Here is a 23950-nt window from a genome sequence, read left to right as displayed (position 1 = left end):
ACACAGTGTTTATTTTGATGACTGAGTTTCAGTGAGGTGAAATGTTTCCTTTTTTCTTTTCATTTTTAGTTGTACTTGCAGTTATTTTCTCATATTTGCACGTATATGAACACTTGTAGCACCAATGTTTGAAGAAGAAAGGCAATGTACTTTTACCTTTTTTATTTGTATTGGTAATAAAAAAAAATGGTTTGTAGATGACATTACTTGACAGAATTAAAAGAAAAATTTACATATTAAGTTTTTTTTTAAACTTATGAATTGACTCCGTTAACTCGCCTCTTTGCTAATTTGTGCGCATATTTCATTTCTTCCTGCTTCTATGTTTTGCTCGTAAACAAATCATTATGTTGTCGTGTCCGTTTCTTTTTCTTTCTTGCTCGTATTTTCTTGAATTCTGAAGACAGACAGACACAGGGAATGCTATTTAAAAAAAAGTGCTGGTAGAAATGTTATTTTCTGAAAACTAAAACCCTATCTCCATTATTTACCTACCTTGTTTCTAACCCTCACGCGTTTCTTTTTGTGCAGATAATCCAGAGGCAGCTGGAGGAGGTGGAAGAGAAACAGCGCGATCTGGAGGAAAAAGGAGTGAGAATAGAGAAGATCATCAGAGGAGAAGGTACTTACTTGTGCACAGATTCAGATCAGTCCCTCCTAACTTCCTTTAAAGCCTGGCAGCTTTAAGCCATCCACCTTTAAAAACAGGAATTCCAATCAAAGCTCTGCCTTTCTTCTCTGTAATTGCACCGCCTGCACAGTCGTCCTCAGACCGTTTAGAAGGAAGCATTCTCTTGTAACGTCTGTCTGGTTAAAAGCCTCAATGTTAGTTAATGGTTTTACTCACAGCAGACACCAAGACTTCATTACTGATTCATGTTTTCACAGTAGAGAGCTTTGTGCTTCAGTGGAGTTTTCAGTGAAGACTTGCCTTTGTGAGTGGTCAGTCTGATGTATTTCTCCCAGCAATGGCCTTGTGGAGATGGCATAGAATCACTCACACAACTCCCAAGTTGTCCCCCTTTCGTACTGTGTTTTCCTCTTAATTTCCTCCCTTCACAGATTCTCATCAGACTGACGACCGTGACGAAGCCCAGCTCTATCAGTCCTGGTTCGAGCTCGTTCTGGAAAAGAATCGATTGGCGCGCTACGAGTCGGAACTCATGATCTTGTGAGTGGCGGCACACAGATCACCTGCATGTAAAAAAATATATCGTACAGTTAAGATTGCTTGCCATTAAAGAGCCACAACTCTTGTATCTTAGCGCCCAGAGTCTCGCGCTGGAAGACACACAAAGCCGGCTGCAACAAGATCTAAGACGCCGAATGTCAGTTGAAGGTAAGTCCTTCATCTGACGGTTTTATGGTCAGGCACAAGGAATACGCACTTAATTTTTCCTCTGTACTTATTGATGTTCTTTTAGATACAAATAAAAGCGCCTCAGAGCTGCAAAAGGAGATGGAGATCCTGGCTGAAATCATGAGGACGGTGGAGAAACGGGACATGCTAGTCTCCATATTGGAGGAGCAGAGGTTGAAGGAGATGGCGGAGGACAAGGACCTGGAAAGCCTGATGCTGTCCAGGGGCTACGAGTTTCACTGGGCTCAAGGGAGCGACACCTGGGGGAAGGAGAAGCTTGAATGATTACTGGTTGTTGATGATGTTGAGCCAACCGTGTGAATTTTTCTAGTCTGCATCTCCCTGATTTTTGCAGTTTAAATCTGGATGTGGTGTAGATGCACATATTTTGACAGCTGAGGACTTTTTCAGCTTAAGAAAACTTAATTTCATTTGTTAGTTGGTGTGTTTAATTTATCAGACTGATAACGAATAACATTCAGCTGAAAACATCTCTACCAATGAGGTTGTTTTATGTTTATCTATAACTAGATACAGAATAAACTCCTAACAAAGTGGCTGCCTGGATGACTGCTTCAGGCTGCTTCCAGCCTTAAGGTTGGCCTTGCTGTAATAGGCCAACTATAAATGCATAACTTCACTGGAGACCACAAGACTTGACACTTCACTGATGTTTTCATACTTTGCACTGTGTAAATAGTTTAAAATAGATATGTTGATTTCAGAAATACCTTGTGTACAATTTACTTTTGGACACTTTGTGTGCTGCTATGCATCCGACTGTAATTTCTTGTGAAAACATGATCCTGTTCATTTCTTTTGTGCTTGAACATTGTGAAAAAAAACAAAAACAGAATAGTATTTGCACGCTGACAATGACACTAGAGGTATGGCTTCTCCCTAAACGTCTGAGGTAAAGTCTCAGGGTGTGAAAGAGATGCACTACCGGATGAAACTGTCCTGCCATCCTCTAAATCAAAATCCACCAGCCAACTTTGCAGTAGGCGCTCTTGTGTCTTAAATTTATTCGCCGTTTCCCCTTCTCTATCTGCAGTGAAATTTACCGTTTTGTTCTACTGATACTCCTTCTTGTTTGCCAATGGCCTTATCACACTCTTAAAGAGCTTCAGGTCTATATACGCAGAGGAATATGAGTGATATGTTTACACTTTTAGTCCTGGAACAAGTTATGACACTGGCATTATTTCACTTTTTTTTTTTTTTAGAAATATTTTTCATGCGCTGTGAATTAAAAGAATAATCTATATGTCATGTCTAATTAAAGTTGTGTGTCTTGTTCTTTTGCTTTGAGTGGGTCAAATGGGTGACATTTCTTCAATAAAAATACAGTTTGAATACTGTTGAAATGACTCAGTCTGTTGGTGCAAGTAATTTTGTTGTGGGTGTGTAAAGTGGGGGTATGTTCTTGATTGTCTTTTGGACCATTCCCTTTGCAAAGAGCAGAGCTGCTGCGATTCTCCATCAAAAAGTGTCAGGCGAGGTACGGACTGTATGTTTTGTCTAGCCTTAAATACCTTAGGTCTTCTTGAAGGATCTTTTAGAAAGTCTGAGGTGTGGAATCTCTTCGTTTTTTCCTGAACATGTCATATTCATGTGGCAAGAGTATAACATCTAAAACGTGCAGTAGCCTGTCCTCAGGACCAAGATTGAGAACCACTGACCTGTGTGTCGGCATCTTTTGCATTTTTGGTCAAAAGGTGAAGTTACTAGAAGTGGGTAGTTGAGTTTTTATTGTTTAAACTGTGTAACAACTATACGAGTAACTCACAAATCCAGATAGTAAGCCTAATCATTGCCTTCCTAGCATAGAACAAGGCGCTGGTTTTTACCAGGCTACGTAATTGTATTTTCACATTTCTTCTAAAATTTCAACTCGCATGTTTAAACGAGTAAAATAATTGATGCAATCAAAATAAGGTAGCTGCTACCATTTTAGCTCTTTTTTATTTGTTATAACAAAGCCTTCCAGTAGTTTTTGTTTTTATCCCAGTTACCTTTTAACCCTTTCTGGCCTTTTGTTATGTCCTTATTTCTTCTTCCTATATCCCTCTAGCGCCCCTCAGACCGCCGCTATGAAGCCGGAGTGTTGACGCTCTCCTCCGGCAATGAGCAGCCTCTCTCCCCCCTCCCTGCTTCCAGCCCTCTTCCCCGGGAGAGGAGGGGCCTTCCACTCCAGCCAACCTCTGGTGTAAAAGTCTGGGATTCCGTTTCCGCTTTAGGGAGGAGACGGTGATTTTTTTTTTTTTTTTTTTTAATGACCATACTTTTTGCTCAACTTTAATTTCCACGTCAACTCGGACAGATTTCTGTCAACTGTGTCGGATTAATCTCTTGTCTCGACGATGGCTTCTTCGCCTCAGAAGTCTCCGTCTTCTCCAAAGTCCCCGACGCCCAAGTCTCCCTCCTCCAGAAAGAAAGATGACTCGTTTCTAGGAAAACTTGGTGGAACTTTGGCGAGAAGGAAAAAAGCTAAAGAAGGTAAACATTTAGCTAAAAAAAAAAAAACGTACCCGGCTTGTTTTAACAACCCAGTTTGTAAAAGTATACGTTTTTGCAACAAAAAAATGGCGAGTCTCGCAGTTTAAACCCTCACAAACTAAAGGATACTACGCAACAAAGTTTACAAAGCTTACCCAAGACTTTTAACTCGCCTCGATTTTGGAGTCAACTGCGATGAGCACCTGAAAATACAGCCCGTAGCTCCTTGTGCTTGTCTTTATAGCCGCAGGCTATGTCTGTGCCCATGTATGGTAGTAAATCCTCCATTACTGTAATATGTGAGGAATGAGGCATGAGTAAACACAGGCCCGTCTCCTTACTACTGCAAGCTGAGGCCAGCAGCACCACGCCGTTTGTAGTTTTATAAATATATGTTTAGTTATCCAAAATCTGCATCTTGGCATTCTTTTAAAAATGGGTGTTTATACTCAATTTACAGAAGTATCCATATTTTATGTACATAATCACCTCTGCCTTTATTAGTCATCCCATAACATTTTTATACTATAAAATATTTACAAATATTTTTGGTGTGCTGTTCAAAATCCTCACGATATTGAATTTATTTGTTCATGTCCGGTAAACTTCATGTTACCACACGTGGGTTTTGATTTTTTATTTATTTATTATGAACACTCTGCCTTTTAGGAAAACAATTTAGCTTTCCAAAAAGAAGGCATGTTTCACATCTTGAAGGACAAAAAGTAGCTAAGAGACAGACTTTATTTGTTTAACCTTATATCAGATTGCTATCAACTACCTTTTATAATGAGGATGTGTATGTAGTTACCTGAATGAGACCCTAATCTTTTTGGATATCTCTGACCTGTTTGTTTGTTTGTTTTTTTAAAGCAAGAAGACACATTTCCATCACAGAAAATAGAAAAAAATACAGCACCCTTTTTTTTAGGATTGGTATGTGACAAGCTAACTCAAAGTAGTGTGTAGCTGCTTTCTTTTCCCAGTTTTCTGTGCTTCCATAACTCTCTGACCTTTAGCATTTTGTGCATTTTCTGAATATCTGCTGTCAGGAGACGTTGTCCAACTTGCTGAATATTACATGAGCTGCGAATGCAAGTTCATAACTCCACAAAAATAAAACTTTTTGCACTCTAGCATTGCAGACACTGATATTGCTGCGGTGAAATTTTTGCACATCACTGTAAACATGCTGCAGTGCTGCCACTGTGAAACACGGTGGAAGCAGCATAATGCTGTGGGAGTTATGCTGCCACCACCAGCAGAGACAGAGAGAAACAAGTCGGGGTTGATAGGAAGGACTCAGCTGAATACTGAATCTGTTAAGAGGTAGAAAAATAATAAGGATTGGGTTGGGGGGGGGGGATTATTTTTACATCAAGTTTCTGTTGTTGAAAGCATTGCAGACTGAGGAGATTTCCTCTGCTTAACTATTGTACTCAGTGCAGATAACGTGAGACGTGTTAAGTCTCTTAAAGTCGTGCATCATGCACACTTGGTGGTTTCACAGCATCATTGTAAGTCAGTGGTGAGATATACTTGGAGATGAGCCTCTTGTGGTTGTGGATGTTTCCCTTTGCTTCACCTGAATTTGCAACAGTTACCAAACGTGTTGGATTTCAAGTATAGAAAATGTGGCTAGAATATTTGAAAAAGCCTATTCTAGACATTTAGTTTTGCTATTTATATTTTTTGCGGAGTGCTGCTTTGAAACTAGAGCCTGTGGTTCAGATGTCAGTCACTGCTGAAGGCTGAAGGCTGAAGGTTTTATCACTTTATGAAAAAAGGTCTCCATCAGCTGGATGATTACTTTGTGTCAGTCAGGATTCTGTTGCACAGCTGAGCCCAGTATTTATTTTGCCTTTTTTTTTTTTTCCATTGGTCATTCAAGCAATCACATTATATTCCAGCTCGTTCATATTCACTCCACACACACACACATGCACACACACGCACATACTCTCTTGTATATACGCACAGAGCAGCATGTGGGATGTCTGCAAAGTGTTTCAATGATTTGATGGAAAATGTGGGCCGGTCTCTCTTGTGCTGATGATTGAATAAATTTAAGTCCATGCGACGTTTATGGCAGTGGTTGAGTGTGCCTCGGAGAGAGGGGCCGCCGGCTGCAGCGGGCAGTAATGACTGAATGAAAGCAGGAAAAAAAAAAAGAAAAAGGAAAATGTTAGAGCGGAGGTAGAGGATGAGAAACAGGAGGGAAACTATACGACTGGGACTGGATGATATGAAAGAAGAGAAGGTCAGGAGGCTTTCAGAGCACGAGTGCAGCCTTGTGCATTGAACGTTGGTGCAAACCGAAAGGACAGCTCATAAATCTGAAGAAGAAATACACAATTCTTAATCCTCATTGAATATTGAGCAAATGTCAAACTTACTTCTGGGTTTAGATGTTAAACCAGAGGCAATTTTAGAGCACAGTCTGTGGACAGTGAGCTGCAGGGGAGAAAACTGGTCCTGGTGGCCAGGAGAGGATGCTTGAAACAGAGACATGGGCTGTGGAGCGTTCTGCCCTCCAGGTAGGACACGGCATCACTCAGCATGCATTATTTTGTAGTCTTTTCTATTGTAGGGGACACTGGTAGCTTTATGTTATTGTAATCTTTATTCAAGCAGTTTGATGGATCCTTTCGTTTTATGTTGGAGCAAGGAGGGAGGAGCGATGCGCCGCGAACACACGCTGGGTGCATTTCAATTCCTTTCAATCTGGATTGAAATTGAATTTACACAATGCATATGCCTGTTGTTTTTTTTTATTTTTTTTAAAAATAGGTGACAGATTTATTTTGCAGCACTAGAGCTGATTTTAAAAAGATCGTTGTGGACGAGCTTAATGTAACAGCTGGTGAATAATATTGTGCTAATTGGCACAGTGTTGTCATACTGCAACTAGAACACCAAGTGAGCATGTTTGTTTGTTTGTTTGTTTGTTTTTTTCATGTACTGAGAGTTGAAGAGTTTTTCTTTTTTTTATTTCAATTCAATACAGCTCTTAAAACTACAGCTATTTATAAAAAAATATGTCTTTCACCTGACCAATAGAAGTTGGATTGAGGATCATTTCTGTCTGACGTCCAGTGCGGCCTGTGCAATAAAAGTTGTCAACAACGAGGCATCTGGAGATACTTCAGATTTTTAAAATGTTCCTTAAAAATTTGGAAACATCTATTGTGGTTCACATTCATGTAATAGCATCACACGGTTGATTTGGAGTTCAGGGTGCACATACATAATGGGAATTCCCCATTTTATCCAAAATGTGCTCTGTTGGGTTTAGGTACAGTGAACTCAGTAATGTTAAACAATCCAGTTTAAGATGATTTCAACTTTCTGACATTGTGCATTATCCTGCTGGAAGTAACCATCAGACATGGCTGCATTGTGGTCAGAAAGGTACGGACCCTCAGCAACCAGATTAAAGCATACTTGGCTGGTACTGACAGGGGCCCAAATGTGTCAAGAAAATATTTTCTGTACTACCATTTCCCAGAAGCTGCAGGCATTTTTTCCCCCAATCTGTTATTGTGTTATTATGGTGAGCCTGCATGAAACGTCGCCTTAGTTTTCTGATCTCGGCCAACAGGAGCAACTCCAGGTGGTCCTCTGCTGCTGTAGCTCATGTTCTTCAAGGTTCAATGTATTGAACATTCAAAGTTATTATTCTACGTGCATTAGTTATAACAACTGGTTATTCAAGCTACTTGCTCCCCTTCTGTCATCTCAAAACCGGTCTGTCTGTTCTTCTCTGACCTCCGATATCAACGAGGCCATGGAGCGTCCATTAACAGAATATTTAATATGCCTGTGTCAAAGATTTAAATTTTGATGGGCAAAATAGGGCATACTGATTTCTATGTTCATTCTTCATTACTACTCTCTGGCTAGCTGCTGGGGGACTGAACACAGGAAGTAAAAAAAAGAGAAAGTTTAACTGTGAAACAATGGCAGATATCGGGACACCCTGGGGGGTAAATAGCTAGAAAATCACAGCTGAAAGGAATCTGTGAAATCTGGTTTTGAAGCAGCCAATTGATTATTGTTGAGCTGCTGTGTTACTTTTTAGGGGCCACAAGTTGCTCCTCAGTAACTTGCCTTTAAATAGTTTATTGTTATCCAATGAATTGACGCCGAATGGAAGACCCATTTCAGAAGCAGCAGAAGCTTTTAAATCACCACTTTACCTAATAGGCTGCAGTATGAAAACAGTGAGTGACTGAGCAAGAACGAAAGTCTGAGAAACTGAATTATTTAAAATAACATTAATACATTATAGAAACAGCATTTGCTGTATTTCTACCTCACGTTTTAAAAATTTAAAAGTGACATCACTGACACTCGGCATACGGTGACTCTTTCCTTTTTTCAGTCCTTACGTCCATTCTTTCGTGTGTAAAAATTTCAGTTTTTACACACTGAAATCGTGTTATTTTTATTTTTTTTGCCTTTGGCATCGCAGAAGAGTATGACATCCACGTCATCTAAATTTTCTGAAATGTATCTGAGACCAGTCAGCTGTTGTCTTTGCTTTGAGAAACCAGAAAGTTATCAAGAAATAGATGGGATCGTGTGTTGCATATTAACATATCCAGGTAGTCAGTCTGGTTGAGCGTCATCATGGTGATGTCGGGTGCTAGATTAGGCACATATCACTCTGCAAGAATATTCACACGCTCCTCTGTATGATGCGATGTGTGTGTGTATTCATGCAGATATGCGGGGTGCATGCAACCACTTGTGGGTGGTGTTGATTGGGAGGATGTTGTTCCAGTGAGGGCAGAGAAATTCGCAGGATGTTCACTTCATGCTCCTATAACGCTCTCTCTCTCTCTCCCTCTCTTTCTTTCTCTCTCTCTGTCTCACACACACACACACACACACACACACACACACACACACACACACACACAGCAGAAATAGATCTCCCCCAATCAAACCTCCTAAGGTATCCGACACACTGAGAAGAAAGGCGTGCTGGGCTTCTGTAGAGCCCGCTGAGAAGCAGGAAGCAGGCTCTCTGTGTTTGTCTGATGTCAAGTGGCTATTGGTGGAGCGCTGCTTCTGCTGAAGGCTGTTTATGGAATCGAGGAAACGTTTAGGGAGTTGTCCAAACTGTTGCTGAAGCACTTGAGAGATAATAATAAAAAAAACTAATTTCTTTTTTTTTTTTTTTTCGCCTAAAGGAGTGGTTTTCTTTGATGAAGATGTGTTTGAAGAGTTCTCCTGGATTATTTTATGATTCCTATAAAGTATAGAAAAGCATAGATGTACATGTAATTTTCAAAACAAGGATTGGAAACATATTTTACTCCCTATCCTCATTAGTCTCAAACTGTGACAAAAAGTATATCTGGTGGTACTTAAAGGAGATTTGAGCATCGATTGTTTCTGTAAGTACCAAAAACCCAGTGGAAACTAAAGCAGGCGACATGGAGTTGAGAATAAATGCTTGAGGCTTCTTAGTCTATGTTTTGTGAAGTCAGCACTGGGATCTGGGAATAACATGAAACCCTACATATACCATTAATGTTCAGAAAACCGGTGGGATTTGCTCAATCTTGAATTAATGCCAAGGAGAATGGAGAGAGGGGAAGGGATGACTCTAGGAAATGTGATTGATTCTTTCAGAACCGCTTTGCTATTCCATTATGTAATCAGATTATGACCCATAAATGCATCGGTCGTCATTGTTTATCAACTTTAACGTTTCATTTTCTGTTCGTCCCCTCACTGTTATTTGGAGGGCCTGCTTTGTTCACCACGTTGCGACTGCAGTTGCACTGGGACAATACGAAACCTTCAAATAAGGCACAAACACATTGAAATGCATTTTGTTTTCAAAATAAAGAGTATCAAAAGAGACATTAACCATCTGATTTTACATGATTCAGCTTAGAAAATCGCTCATTAATTTCTCTTCTTAAACTGTCTAATTAAATACGTAATGTCTTGTGAAATGCTACGAACAAGCAGGAAACAAACCTTACCAAATTATTTAACCACATACAGGGAAAGCTTTACAAAAGTGAGTTGAGCCTCTTAATAGCATGCTTATTAACCACTTTATGCTCAAGGTTCATTAATCTGATTTATTTTATATCCTCTTTTTCACAGTATCCGAACTTCAGGAGGAGGGGATAAACGCCATCAATCTTCCTCTCAGTCCTTCACACTATGAGCTGGACCCTGAGGACACCATGCTGGGTAACCCACTGTCACACCCACACACACATCCACACCTGTGGACAGATGATAATTTGGGTTCACATATAAGATGAAGATGCAGATTCAGATTAAGCATGTAGATTATTTATTACTTATGTTACTGTGCTGTTTTTTTAATAGGTTAAAATAAGTTGAATAGGGTTCCGGTTGACCGGCTTTCAAAATGTCCAAATTTTGATATTTTTTGCATGCCTGCTGTCTCGGAGTTCACAAATGGTATGACTCCAGTTAAGCACATCCATGCACTGTTGGGAGGGTATTTTATTTGTTTCAGCTTGTCCTGAAAATGCTCATTTTTGCAACAGACTACACAACATTCCCGTGGTGCTCAAGATATTCTCAGCAGTGCGTAAAAGTATCCCTAGAGCTTCAAGGGTAGACGGTACTGAGTGGAAAACACTCAAAGTTAGCCATTTGCAGAAACAGAAAGAGACGTACGCAGCAGTTTGAAAAGCGGCTGTATTTTCTACAGCCTGTGGAGACATTTCTGCTGTTCCTTCATGCCGCAGGAAAGTGAAAGCGCTTTCAATAAGTCAGAGAAGTTTGTTTTTATTGTCTTTTTAATATTTTAACCTCTTTCTCTCACGGATGGTGCTAGATTTAGAAATGTTGACAATCTTGCGGTTATCTCAGAGTTATTCTAGGGAATACACAAAGAAGCATTGTTTATAGTTAATTAGCTGTCCACACTTGTTCTAAATTCTGATATGAGCTGCTTAAGTCTCCAATGTGAACTCTGTAAGTATTTTGTCATTCTTTTAAAGTTTTAGCTGTGCATGATGCCTCTAATGTTAGTGACCAAGGTTATCAGCAGAAATACTTGAACAAATATTCTCATTGTTTGACTTGTTTTAGAACTTAAAGGAAAATAGAAATCTATTAAAATTTGTTATTGGACAGTCAAAGAACCAAAAGATCAGAAATCGACCTCGAAAGTTTGATTGGTGCATCTCCAAATATAAAATGCTTGGAGCTCTGTGATTTGACAAATAAAATGGCTTGATAAGAAAGTGAGAAACTCTTGATAGAAAATAAACAACTCATGAGCTTTTTTTCGCTTGTGACATTTATTTATTTATCAGAGGAGAACGAAGTGCGCACCATGGTGGACCCCAACTCCAAGAACGATCGCAAACTGCAGGAGCTCATAAAGGTCTGAGTTTTTAAGCTCTGTATTAAGCTGTTTGTGAAAGTACTTGTTTTAGTTTTTTTTTTCCCCAGAGGAACTCCAAACATGTTTCAATTTTTAATTAATATTCAATCGCTTTTTGTTATCTTTGATCATTTCATCTTTACCTTTTGTTTTTTCTTCTGATACAATTGTGGAAATTTTTATTTATTTTTTAACAGCATTACATGTATTTTACAGATAAAGAAACAAGCACAGGTGTCTGGGCATTAATGCACAGGGAAATAAAACAAATGCAGACAGATGTCACGCTATTCTGTCATTTTCAGATATGCTCAAATGTGTTTTCTTTATGGTTTAGAAATTAAAACTAAACCATAAAAAACTAAACCATCACTAAACCTGTTTTCTTTTGTGGAAGCTTCACTTCTCTTTGTGCTTGCTTTTCTAACTACTAACCCCGTTATTTCAAAATATCTTGCATAAATTATATATTTCAAATATTTACCTTTCACTTAGACATTTGCTCAAACATTTCCCCGTTTCTCTGTGATGTAGGTGTTGATCGACTGGATAAACGACGTCCTGGTGGGCGAGAGGATCATTGTGAAGGACCTGACTGAAGATCTATATGATGGGCAGGTTCTGCAGAAGTTATTTGGTGAGAGCTTGAACCCTCACAGAATCTGGCTGGACTACTTTAGTATACCAAATCACACATTTTTTCATGTTATATTAAAGTTTGTTTTTTTATTTGTTCTCTGTCTCTAAAGATTCTGATTAATCAAATTAATACAAATCTGTGGAGTTGTTCGGTGATGAACAATAACCCTACAACAATCCCAAAGCATAAGAAATGCAGGCAATGGAGGTTGAGTTTGGTGAAGGACTTTGTAAAATAATCGCAAGATTCCTCAGTTTTGCCATCGACAAGCTCCAAAATTGGTTGAAGGAAGTGTGGCTGTTTGTAAAATTAAATTGCAGTGATTGCAGCCATCTGACTCCTTCAGGACTAAAACAAAATTCTTGCAAGCTGTGGAGTATTGTGTTAGAGTGGATTTCTTTCTACAACCAAAAATGAAGATATTGAGTCAATTTGTTTCTCAAGTGCTCCCGACATCATTGACATTAAAAAGACTAAATCAAGCTAACCGAATACTCATTTAAGCCCATTTTAAGCTCTCCTGCGGAGTGTTATCTCATTCATTTGTGTTACAGAAAAGTTGGAAGGCGAGAAACTGAACGTCGCAGAGGTGACTCAGTCTGAGATCGCCCAGAAGCAGAAGCTGCAGACCGTTTTGGAGCGCATCAACGAATCGCTCAAGCTGTCCACCAGAAACATCCGCTGGAATGTCGACTGTAAGAAAGAAACATGACATTTTATTTGTGCTTTCATGACCTAACACTCAGCCTGTTCAGTGTCTTCTCTCAATTTCTACGTATTTCTGAGCAGTGTGTTTTTATTTGGACTGCCTGGTGTGAAGTATTACGCCACAAAAAATATAAAGATCAGAATTATTTTGATCTTATTTGGATTTAATTTATATTTGGCTTGCAACATCACCACTAGAATTAGGTTTTTTTGGGGGGTTTTTTTAGTTTCAAAATAATGCACACTTATCTAAAAATCCACAAAAAGAGTTTTCAGTTTTTATTTGCCCTGTAAATCCTTTTATTTCTGTATTTTAAGCCGTCCCCAAGGTTCTGCATTGAGCTTTGGTTTCGATTTTTGGAAGGTGTTGTAATGAATTTACCTTTAAAAAGATGACCTTGTCCAAATCTATTAGAGTATAATAAAGATCTGAGCATTTCCAGGAAACAGAAAAACAGGAAAATAACATTTTAACACACTGCTGAATTGTAGGCAAGCTTCCGCGTTGTTTTATAATTAGTAAAAAAAAAACAAAACAAAAAACATAAAACTATGCAAGGCTTTAAATTCAAATATCTGAAAGATCTTTGGGTAAAATCTAGAAAATGTATGGAAATTATTTCATTTTCAAATGGAAAATCTGTACAAAGACTTAGATTTAAGCTCCTATACTACCACATGAACTCCACAATGGTCAGAACAGCCTTTTAACTCCACAAAAAAGAAAATGTAAAGGGAAAAAGAAAACTGATTAACCGATTTTCTGTTTCAGGAAGAAACTTGCAAACACAAAGAAAAGGGAAAAAAATCGATAAAGTGAGAGCAGTGCACCACAGAAGGACAGTATTAAATGCATTTCTTTCATAATAAAAAAAAAATACTTTGACATTCTTACTTGTGTTTCTGCTGGAGGCTGTGTCCTTAAAGCTATTGTTGTGAGACGTCCTCAGAAATGCAAAGGAGCACAGTCAATAACATGGAATGTAATTGATTTCGCTGTCCTTTTATTTGAAGAGCTTTCTCCTAATCAATGTTGTTTTGTTTGTTTTCCTCTGATCTCTCATTTGATGTTGTAGAAACACCCTCATTCCTGAATTAGCCTGCTCAGACCCCTTACATGCGGGGACGATGTAAAGAACGCCCTTTTAACGCTCACTTTGTGACGCAGTAATGCCACTGACTTCGATCGGAAGCTTCAGACTCTTAATTGATTCTTTGATTGTTTTCTGGATTATAAACCCTATTTGCTTGCTTGTTTGTGCCTCACGAGATGAAACTAAACAGTTTGTTTGTGATGGAGCAAATCGTGCACTCAGTTTTTAAATTTTATACACAGAACGCCATGAAAAAGAGTTTGATCCCGTATGGATTTCTACTGTTTTTGTGGGGGGGTGGAGGGGGGTTTATGCGTCAGATCTCCCAAAAAATAAATAGCAGACACAGATAACCAGAGGAAAGGTCAGCCAAGTGCATTTTTCAAAGGTTGATTTCATTTAATAAGTGGAAACTCACCTGACCCAATGTGGAAAAAAAGGTAACACTTTATTTGAAGGGGCGTGAATAAGACTGACATGACACTGTCATAAACACCTGTAGTGAACATGAATGAGCCTTCATGAATATTTATGACTGTTGTCATAAAGCGTCATTCGGTAAATTATGACACTTTTAATACAAAGTTGACATTATTCAAAATGTCTTTGTTATGACAACTTGACATTAACCAAGAAATCATTACTGATATAAATTTGTTATAAAAGTATTACTGATTGCACTTTAAAAATTAGTTAACTTTATATTATTAAAGGTAAAGTTTAAATCCTGTGGTTCTTCTTCCCATATCAGCGGTCCATGCTAAGAGCATAGTCGCCATCCTACACCTGCTGGTGGCGCTGTCACAACACTTCAGAGCACCAATCAGATTGCCAGACCATGTTTCTATTCAAGTAGTGGTGGTTCAGGTTGGTGTCTTTTTTTGTGTGTGTTTGCTAAATTGTGCACTATTTTACCATGTTTACTGAAGCTGGTGCCTTTTTATGTTAATACTCTTTGATTATTTTTTTTTAACTTAGTCTTAATTTTCAACACCTTGTTTTTTTCTTCTTCTTTTTACTTTTTCCTCTCATATTTGGCAGCACAGCTTACATAACATGTATACAATGAGTCCCTTTGTGTCTTTCAGAAGAGAGAGGGCATCCTTCAGTCCCGGCAGATCCAAGAAGAAATCACTGGTAACACAGAGTGAGTACATGTCTTTGTGTTGGCCATTCTTACACCTCACCGCACACTTCTGCACCGCTGAAAGATATTAGAGTTGGTGCTACAAAGAAACCTCCCGATAATAACTTTTTGCAAAACACATTGTACTCTTGAAGCGCAAATAGCTCAGCCTTTGTACCTTTTCAGACAAATGTGTGGGTGGCATTAGGTCACGTAACTCTGAACTGCCAACCACTGTTGTGTCGACACAAAACAACCAACCAGAGATAAAACGGTTTAACGGACACAAAATGTCTGATTTTTTTTGGGCGCGGTGTCGCCTAAGTTTTGTCCCGACACTGAAACGTCCAGGTCTGAAAAAAAGGTACCTGTTAAGAATTTGTTGTTTGTTAATATTGAAAACAGAATTGAATGTTTTTGTAGTTTAATGTGTGCCTGGGAAATCAGCAGAAGAATCTCTGATGGGTGCAGCTAGAGATTAAAAAAAGATTTAATACACAAAATAGAAAAAAACACAACCTTAATAGTACCATAGAAATATATCGCTATAGTATATGTTGCATTTATGACATATGTAAATGTTTTTTCCATTTGTGCACATTGATGAAAAGAAAACACTGGAACATGGGAACTACGCAGATCAGTTTTATAGAAGTTTTAGCTTGCTTTAAAATAAATAACACCTATGTTTAGGACTTAATAACCTAAAATATGCTACCTAAAAAATTCTCTTCTCTCGTTCAAATATAGATTTAATTTCCTGAGAATTTGAAGCTTGCACCCCCCCTCTTTCCCTGAGCCAGTGGAACAAATGTTGTGCACAGGTGAAATGACGACCATTGTATCTAAACAAGCACTGTGATGGCACCCTCAGCTGAAGAATTAGACAATTTTAACCAAGCAGAGCCTCTCTCGGACTTTTTGTCTCCCCTGTGAGGGAGTCCTGCAGCCTGACAGCACCGACGAGGGAGATAACAGCAGGCCAACACTCGCACACACTCACATTTGGTTGTGGTGGATGGATAGACTGCTAATAACATACACACGCACGCACACGCACACACACACACACACACACACAACACACACACAATGGTGGTCACAGTGGAAATGGGTTATTACCACACCACCAGGACCGTTGCCCGGACCTGCCCGCGTTTGCCATCAGAGATTACACCGTGAACATGTGTGCGTGTGATTTCTGTGTGTTTGTTTGTCTGTGCGGCTGCCATTTCTCGCTGGCCTGCCCGCTGCGATATCTTTGCCTTCGGGGACACTCATGCTGCAGTGATCCCTACCCTCCAGAACCACCTGAGCCTTTCCAACAAAAGCCTCCTCCAAAGTGCGGACGGTATAATAACAGACAAGAGGCCCTTCATTCCCACAGAAAAGCAGGATGTTCTGCACAGACATGTCTTCATTTATTGTTTTAATACCCTGCAGTATTTGAGGTGATTGCATTGTACTGTAACATGTGGCTGTTGTAACAATCCCCAGTTATTTAAACACCTAGGGTAACAATCTGTGTCCATTGTTAATCATATTATTTCGAGCTGGCTTTATTATTACTGTATTCTCATTTGTTTAACATAATCCCTCCATTCGTTGCATTCCTCGGTGATTGAACCTGAAGCATCTTAAACATTCCTGTTTATTATGAACATTCAAGTGTGAAATTCTCAATATGAAAAAAACAGCTTCTGCTTTCTGATTCTTTTTTTTTTTTTTTTTTCCAGGGCTTTTTCTGGCAGACATGGTAGGAATTTAATATAAATATACATATTTTAACATTTTCCCTTTCTTGCATCCTTTTGTTATTTTGTATTTATTAATACATTTTCTTTGTCCTCCTCAGAGCGCGATGCTTTTGACACCCTGTTCGACCACGCTCCAGATAAGCTGAATGTTGTCAAAAAGGTAGCGAGGCTTCACAGCAGCATCGCAGATTTATCTGTCATCTCTGACACAGTCATGCAGAAGTGTGACATTTTATAATGAAACAAAGAAACCCAGTGCTCACATACAATCCTGAGCGTTATGGAACTTTTAATATTTTCAGTATCTCAATAAAGGTGGGATAGTAAATTAGAATATTGAAAACGTCGGTATTGCTAGACTTTTCTGTTGTCTTAAGGTTGGAGCATCTATCCATCCTGGTCACTGTAAAAAAGTTAATGTCTATTTGACATGGCTGATAACTTTAAGGATGTCATTTTAGGGAAGTATTAACATTGACATGAGAAATGAGTAGGCTATATAATACCTTTTAAAGATTAACTTCCATCAAAACTCTCAAAAGTGTTTGACAGGAGACATGATTAACTTTTTGTTACATTATCGATCATTTTACTTTCATTTTCTTCGTTTGGGAACCGAGGACGGCATTGACAGAAATTTCTTCGTTCTTGCTGTTTATAAGATTTAAGCTACTTAACAGTCTGCGGTTGTTTACATGTGATCTATCACTGAAATATGAGCTGCAGGCCGGCCAGTCAGAGAAACTGGCCATGGGATTGTTGTCTCCAGATGATGCATTTTCTATAGTTTCAAAAACCAATTTAATAGGATGGTTTTCTATTCATGATCGTTTCTTTGTTGTGTTCCAGACTTTGATCACTTTTGTGAACAAACACCTAAACAAGCTCAATCTAGAAGTGTCTGAACTGGACACACAGGTGAGTCTCATATTCTACCTGTTTTAACCTCACAGCTAAAATGTCATTTAAGATTCAGGAGTTGCCTTGTCCTTGTTGACCTGGGCTCAGTCCAGCTGCTTTGCATCCATCTTTATTTAAAGGGTTCTTTATCTCATCAACATGGAACCTATGTGGAAGTTTTTACTACACAAATTAGGATTTTCTTTTTCTCATGCCATACAGGAAATGAAAAGCTTTTTTTAGTTTCTTACAACCTTTGTTCCAATGAAACTCAACCTGTCCAATTGATTACTGTGATGGCAAAACTGTTGACCAGCTTCTTTAAACAATATATTTTTTCCAGTTGCATCAAATTTGTCTTCATGTATTTTGTGCATCTGTTTTTGTTTAGTTTGCAGACGGGGTTTATCTGGTGTTGCTGATGGGTCTGTTGGAAGGATACTTCGTACCACTCTACAACTTCTTCCTCACACCTGAGAATTTTGACCAAAAGGTGCAAAGTCTTGATTGTCTTTCTACTTCATTACCTCCAATGAGCAAGTAGAAGGCATCTAATGGATTTCTTTCTTTTTTAAGTATCTTATTAATTAAAGAGTCGTCCAATTTGGAATGAGAACCGTTTGAAACGGAGACCACGTCTTCGGTAGGGAAGTGTGGAAAATGAATCTCACCTCAGCTGTTTGTTGTATCATTTAATGAAGTTAGAGGAAACAGAAGTTATAAGAGGATAATAACCAGAAAACAGGTTAAGAAGTTAGGATGTAAAAATGCCTCGGTACTCTATGTGGCCGTCACAGGTTAGAGTCCTGGCCTGTTGAACTTTGCCGTATGTCTTCCCCTCTTTCACAACCCACTTTGCTGTCGACTGTCAAATACAATAAAAAAAAACGATTATAGTACTTTAGACTGAAGTCTGCCAAGGGAATTACAATTTTTTTTTTTTTGGCTGAACTGTATATCTGTTGCATTCCTTTTTTTTTTTTTTTTGGTTTACCATCATAATCTGATTTAAATGACTGAAAATATGTTTGACATGTAGAGTTACATACATGATTAAATCCTGTTTCTTTAAACTCTGATGCAGTGTCAGTTTTCACTACACTGCAGAGTGCTAACCTGTCTATTCTCAACCAATCTCTCCTGCCAGACACAAACTTGAAATCCCCCAAAAACACTTAACACCACTTTCTTCCTCCATCTGTATTTCGTGAAGTGTTGTTGTCCACTCTGCTGCATTGTTACTCCTAGTTTGTTTGTTTGTTTTTTTTTCTTTCTGAGCTCATCTTCATCCTGACCCACAGTTTAAGCAACACTCTTAAATCAATACTCCATTTCGGAGGAGCCTTCTGTGCTCGGAGCCAAGACTCTCCTCTCAATAGCTTGATAAATGTCGCTCGTTCTCCCCGGAGCCCATTCGGCTCAGCCGCTGGCCTTCGTAGTACTATGGTATTCTGAACAGGCAATCTGCGGACACCACAGTAGCCTTTTGTTTGGGTTTTAGCCAGCAGCCCCTGCCAAGCTGCGGAGCAGAATGGGCATCGGTGCTACAATGCACACAGCCTTTCCTGGCCCAGAAGAACAGGCAACGGCCCCACAGCATCTGTAATCTCCTATTGCACAGGGAAACAGTGGAGTGGCTCAGGGGCTCGGCTCTGTTTCCGTGTGTGTGTGTGTGTTCGAGGCCTATCAACGATACACCAGGGGTGGGCTGAAAAGTAGCACAAGGCATCAAGAAATCACTCCTGCTCCTGCTCAGTGGATCTCTTCTTCAGGCTCTTCCTTTCTGCTTTTTTGTATTAGATGGGCTTAGGTCACGCTTTTCACACAATAAGCCTTTGTTGGGCAAAGCTTTTAGTACTTCACAGCAGGAAGGATATATACACACACACATACTAAGAGCACACACACACACTCACACACACACAAACGATGGGCAGGGAATAGAAAACATCTTTCAACTGTTAGCCTCTTCTCCCTGATTAGTCTTCCTCTTCCCCTACAGTTTTTTTTCACTCTCTAGAGATTGCTGTAGCAGTCCTTGTCTTGGTTTCCTGAACACAACTGGATCTCTGCTCATCCGACACTGTAGGTCTGTCAGCAAACCTTAGAAAATGACAGACTAAAGAAAGTATCATTCTCATGCTTCAGACATCATAATTATGACATAATTTGTCTGCACGTCACACAGGGTTTCCCAGTCAATCTGGAAAAGGAGCTAATTTAATTTCAACGTTTTTTCATGTCCAGAAGCAAATGGAAAAAGACAAAAATAAAGTTGAAAATATTTGTTTTTCCACATTTGTTTTCCTTATCTATTTTGTAAATGTTCTTTCCTCTTGTCCTCTTTTTGCTGTTCTCCTTTGTCTTCCCTCTCTCCTGTTTGTACGTCTTTCCCTCCTTGTTTCTTTATTGGCCTGGTTCTCTCCCTCCATCTTTGTTTCCTAATTCACTTCTGTCATGTCTTCTTATCTCAGTTTTCTGCTTTATGTTATGACCTTTTTCCTCCTTGGGTACTTCCTTCTTTTCTTCTTTGTGCCCTCAGTTTCTTACTCCTTTCCTTCCTCTGTTGTGACCTTGCTTCCTTCCTACCTTCCTCTAGTTATGTGCAGATTAATAACTATTAAACGAAGCTAAATACGACAAAGTTTTCTATTGATCATTTAATCTAAATTACAAGTTTTCCTGCAGAAGTTTTATATTTTTTTTACAGTTAAACTTTGCATTTCTCTAAAAATGCGATGTAAACAAAGATTTTCCCTTTTAAAATGTAAATTAGATGTAGCCGCTGACAGCAATAAATGAAATCTATATATTTATACATACGTGCAAATAAGTGTGAGTGGTCCAGCTGTTTAGCTGCAAGTACAACTCTAAAGGCAAAGGAATCAATTTCTATTTCTCCCTGTAAATAAGTATTGAAATTAAGGCAATTACTTACAAACTACTGCATTTTAAACTGTGCTTAATATTTTTGAGTTCAGTTAAATCTAATTCATTAGATTTCATAACTTTTTCTACACAAATATGACTAAGTGGGAAGTAAGTGAAATAGATTTGGTGGGCTGCACAAAGTTTGCACCTAAACACATGCGAGCACAACATTAATCAGTGAGCTATACAACTTATCATCAAACATTTATTCAGAGGGAAAATGTATCAGACCGGCTAAATGCTGAGCTCCAGCATTTAGCATATAGTAGCTGTGAATAATTTTGAGTGGCCTCAATAAAGAATGGTAACAAAAAACTGGCAATTCAGCAAATCTAACTGATGCAGATTGACACATTTTGTATTTTTTTTAGGATGATATTTTGAATGCTTTTATTTTAAATAAGTAAATAATTATGACCCCTAAGCTAAATCCACTAAAATAAGGTGTTGAAAGTATTCATGTTGAGGGATTATTATATAGGCTTCTTCACCAGTGACATCATAACTGGCTACTGACTCCCCTAGCGATCTATGTAGATGGAATCAGTGTCTGGACCTTGGACCTTTTTTGATGCTGGTGATGGGGACATGTGAACATTAATAATTTAAGCTGCTGGCTTTTTTTCGTGCTGCTCTTAAAGGCTAAAGTACTTGCAGAGCAACAGCTGTGCATGAATAAACCCACCTGAGGTGTGTGTGTTCCCTTGCTAGAAAGTGTGACGGCATTATCTTTCTCCCCACAGGTTCACAACGTGTCGTTCTCCTTTGAGCTGATGCAGGACGGTGGCCTGGAGCGACCAAAGCCCCGACCTGAGGGTGAGATGCCTGTTTGTCACTTTTATGCTTTCCACATTTGCTTTTTTTTTTTTTTTTTTTTTTTTTAACTGTACCATGTCCTGAAAAGGAAACAATGACTGAAACAGTACTTGTCTTAACTGTAAGTAATATTTTATGCCTAAATTGGGTCAAAACATTTGATGTTAAAAGACTTTCTTTAAGTGATGTATTCCCTTTTTCATGCATCCATTCTGGCAATTTTTTTTTTTTTTTTCTGGAAATCTAGAAAAGAAAGAAATAAAATTTTTGGAACAGCCGAGCCAAAGTTCAGAACTAAATTAGAATGGAAATCTGTTCAGCTACTTGAAGAGTTCTGTGGACAAGAGATGTTCTTGCAATGTGAACTCATGGAAAGGGAAGTGGGCAGAAACAGAAATCAGGTCAAGATGTGGTCAGACCCTTATGTTTTAAAACATTTTAAAATGAAATCAAAAGTATTGCTTTAAGGTTGTGCATGCTTCTGAAACCGTGTTTTTGCTGATTTTTCCATTTAGTTATTTAATTTTTCTTCACTAACAGTTCCTTGCTTTTCAGTTGTCTTGTGCAAGCTATGCATTTGCCACATTAAAAATGGAAAACGTTTTGAAATATTTTAAAATTCTATTCATTTTTTCACATTACAAAAAACATGGACTGGATGGAATATGAATGATTCAATAGGTTTCTGGCATTAATTTGATTATTTCTCTGTTAATGATATTTGTTATAACCATCCAGGCTTCGCATTAAGTTTTTCTTTTTTTTCTTTATGCAAAAGGAAATATTTGCCTGGTTGGTTTTCAGATAACAAAAAATGCTCATATTTGCCTAATCTTGAATTCTCTTGTCGTTTTCCTCAGACATTGTGAACTGCGACCTTAAATCAACTCTGCGTGTCCTGTATAACCTTTTCTCCAGGTACAGAAACGTGGAGTGAGCGTCACACTTCACAAGTGGGAACACGTTACAGCAACCACCACGACGTTCTTATCAGTGTTTTGTATCCTCTGTGTGTTTTTAATGTGTCATTTTTTAACAAATGCATGAATCACATTCAGTCTGCTAGATAAGAAATCACATAAATCTGTGTCTACTTCAACTCCTGCAGAGACATGCAGCTTTTTAAAAAAATAAATAAATAAATAATACAATAAAATAAAAATAAAATAAAACTTTTTGTGGAAAATTGCAGGAAAGTTTTGCAGATTTAGAGCTGGAAAACATTCAGACATATTATCAAAGCTTAGGTAAGTCCATTGGTGTGTTACCCCCAAACAAATATCATGACCACGTTTCCGATTATCTTTATATTTTATCTATAAAAGCAAAAGAAAGACAAGAACGTTTATGCATATTTATTGTGCATTTTGTCACCCCTTTTCCAGCTGTAAGAAAATGTCCTCCAGGTTTGTTTATGTCCTCATAAGTGCCTTTGTTTAAACCTGTGAATACTATCAGCTTGATGCTGGGAGGAATGTGCTCCAGCTGTCTTAATGCTCCAGATTTCCTTTGCAGACAAAGCAGAACCCTAGAGATTTTTGACCAAAGCTTTGCTGTACTTGCATGATTAAATATTAAATATAAAGATCTTACTAAGCAGCTACTTACCTTTTTGTATTTTACTCCCATAAAATTTGTTTTCTTTTTTAACTGAGGTGCATAAGCATCTACAAAACTTTTATACATTATATATGTAATTATATATATATAAGTATATATATATATATATATATATATATATATATATATATATATATATATATATACGCATCAGATGTTAAAGACAGCTTTCTGCTAAAGCAGCTAAAGACAACCGTATGTCATGGTTTGAACACACTCTCTGTAATGTTTCTGTTTATGCTCTAATGTTCTACATTCAATAAACATTTCAGTGTCTGAACGTGCTTAAATTTTTTTCTGCCCTCAACAGAAATAGAGGAATGCGTCTCCAACGAAAACAAAGCAAAAAAAAAAAAAAATTGGGGTCAAAATGCTTCAAATTTTCTGAGCACAGAACGACAAGTGAACCTCCACAACAATTTTCTTTTCACTAAATTGAGACAGACTGTTAGAGAAGCAGTGTAAAAGCTTTCTGAATTGGAGCTGACCCCATCGCAGACCGAAATAGATAGAGGAGTCACTGAATGGATGAAAAGGTTCATTTCTCCTCACACATTCCACAATGGCCTTTGAAAAGGTAGGGGGCGGTGGGGGATTGGGTGTGTACGCTCGTGTGTTGATGTATTATTGATGATGCCGCCGTGGCATTGCACGGGCCCACGCGAGCTGCACAGGCATTCGAATTGAGATTTTTTGGATTCTTTGTTGCTTTTCAATTAATTTGGTGTCCATTGTGTGTCCGCTGTATAGCCATTAAAAAAAAAAAAAGTCAAAAATAAACAAAACAAAAGCGAGAACTGCTTTTGGACTGTTGCATTGTGCAGTTAGTAATTTTAGTAATTACATTTTCAACTCATTTTTAAAGGTAGGGCTGAAGTGTCTTCTCAGCATCGCTGTGCTGCAAAAATTCAACTTTTGTTCTAAGAGAAGTTGAATGAAATTGGCAATATGAACAGAATAAAATTTTAAAATATAGATGGATGTGTAAATGTGTCAGGCTAGTGTCATATACATGTCATGACAAAAATATGAACACCCCTTTAGTTTTAGAAATGTTCATTGCAGGTCAAGTTAATCCCACAACTTTAATAGCCAAGAAAAATATT

General features: G+C 38.3%; 2 protein-coding genes and 1 long non-coding RNA gene across 5 annotated transcripts in view; 2 read left to right on the top strand and 1 right to left on the bottom strand.

Moving 5' to 3' along the window:
- The window catches only part of mical2b (microtubule associated monooxygenase, calponin and LIM domain containing 2b), a 44441-nt gene extending 41711 nt beyond the window's left edge, over positions 1-2730 (top strand). For both annotated transcript variants that reach the window (XM_088006400.1, XM_088006399.1), the window contains 4 exons: positions 532-622; positions 1063-1171; positions 1266-1339; positions 1425-2730. In XM_088006400.1, coding sequence (XP_087862526.1) covers positions 532-622; positions 1063-1171; positions 1266-1339; positions 1425-1645 — 495 coding nt within the window. In that variant the 3' untranslated portion in view covers positions 1646-2730. The remainder of the gene's footprint in view (positions 1-531; positions 623-1062; positions 1172-1265; positions 1340-1424) is intronic.
- On the bottom strand, positions 151-4787 carry LOC148158702 (uncharacterized). Of its 2 annotated transcripts, none has more exons than XR_015763067.1 (3): positions 4015-4787; positions 496-576; positions 151-397 (listed from the first exon to the last, which is right to left on the bottom strand). It is a non-coding gene; the product is annotated as an uncharacterized LOC148158702 (long non-coding RNA). The 2 variants fall into 2 exon arrangements; XR_015763068.1 differs by lacking the exon at positions 4015-4787 and adding an exon at positions 697-793.
- Positions 3550-23124, top strand: parvaa (parvin, alpha a). The gene is made up of 13 exons (XM_015009029.2): positions 3550-3859; positions 9989-10078; positions 11182-11252; positions 11787-11889; positions 12447-12587; positions 14446-14561; positions 14783-14841; positions 16557-16576; positions 16676-16737; positions 17427-17495; positions 17869-17970; positions 21152-21224; positions 22085-23124. The coding sequence occupies exons 1-13, from the start codon at positions 3724-3726 to the stop codon at positions 22159-22161; spliced, it is 1119 nt and encodes a 372-aa protein (XP_014864515.1). The 5' UTR covers positions 3550-3723; the 3' UTR covers positions 22162-23124.
- The last annotated feature ends 826 nt before the right edge of the window (positions 23125-23950 follow it).

The sequence above is a fragment of the Poecilia mexicana genome, unplaced genomic scaffold (genome assembly GCF_051168715.1).
Source record: "Poecilia mexicana isolate PSO_F unplaced genomic scaffold, ASM5116871v1 scaffold_6, whole genome shotgun sequence".
Taxonomy (NCBI): domain Eukaryota; kingdom Metazoa; phylum Chordata; class Actinopteri; order Cyprinodontiformes; family Poeciliidae; genus Poecilia; species Poecilia mexicana.
This window is presented reverse-complemented; position numbering and strand designations above follow the sequence as displayed.

Coding starts and splice junctions, on each gene's coding strand:
- parvaa (XM_015009029.2), top strand. CDS start 3,724: ATGGCTTCTTCGCCTCAGAAGTCTCCGTCTTCTCCAAAGTCCCCGACG. Junction 17,971..21,151: donor CTGAGAATTTTGACCAAAAG/GTGCAAAGTCTT, acceptor TTCTCCCCACAG/GTTCACAACGTGTCGTTCTC. Junction 21,225..22,084: donor ACCAAAGCCCCGACCTGAGG/GTGAGATGCCTG, acceptor CGTTTTCCTCAG/ACATTGTGAACTGCGACCTT.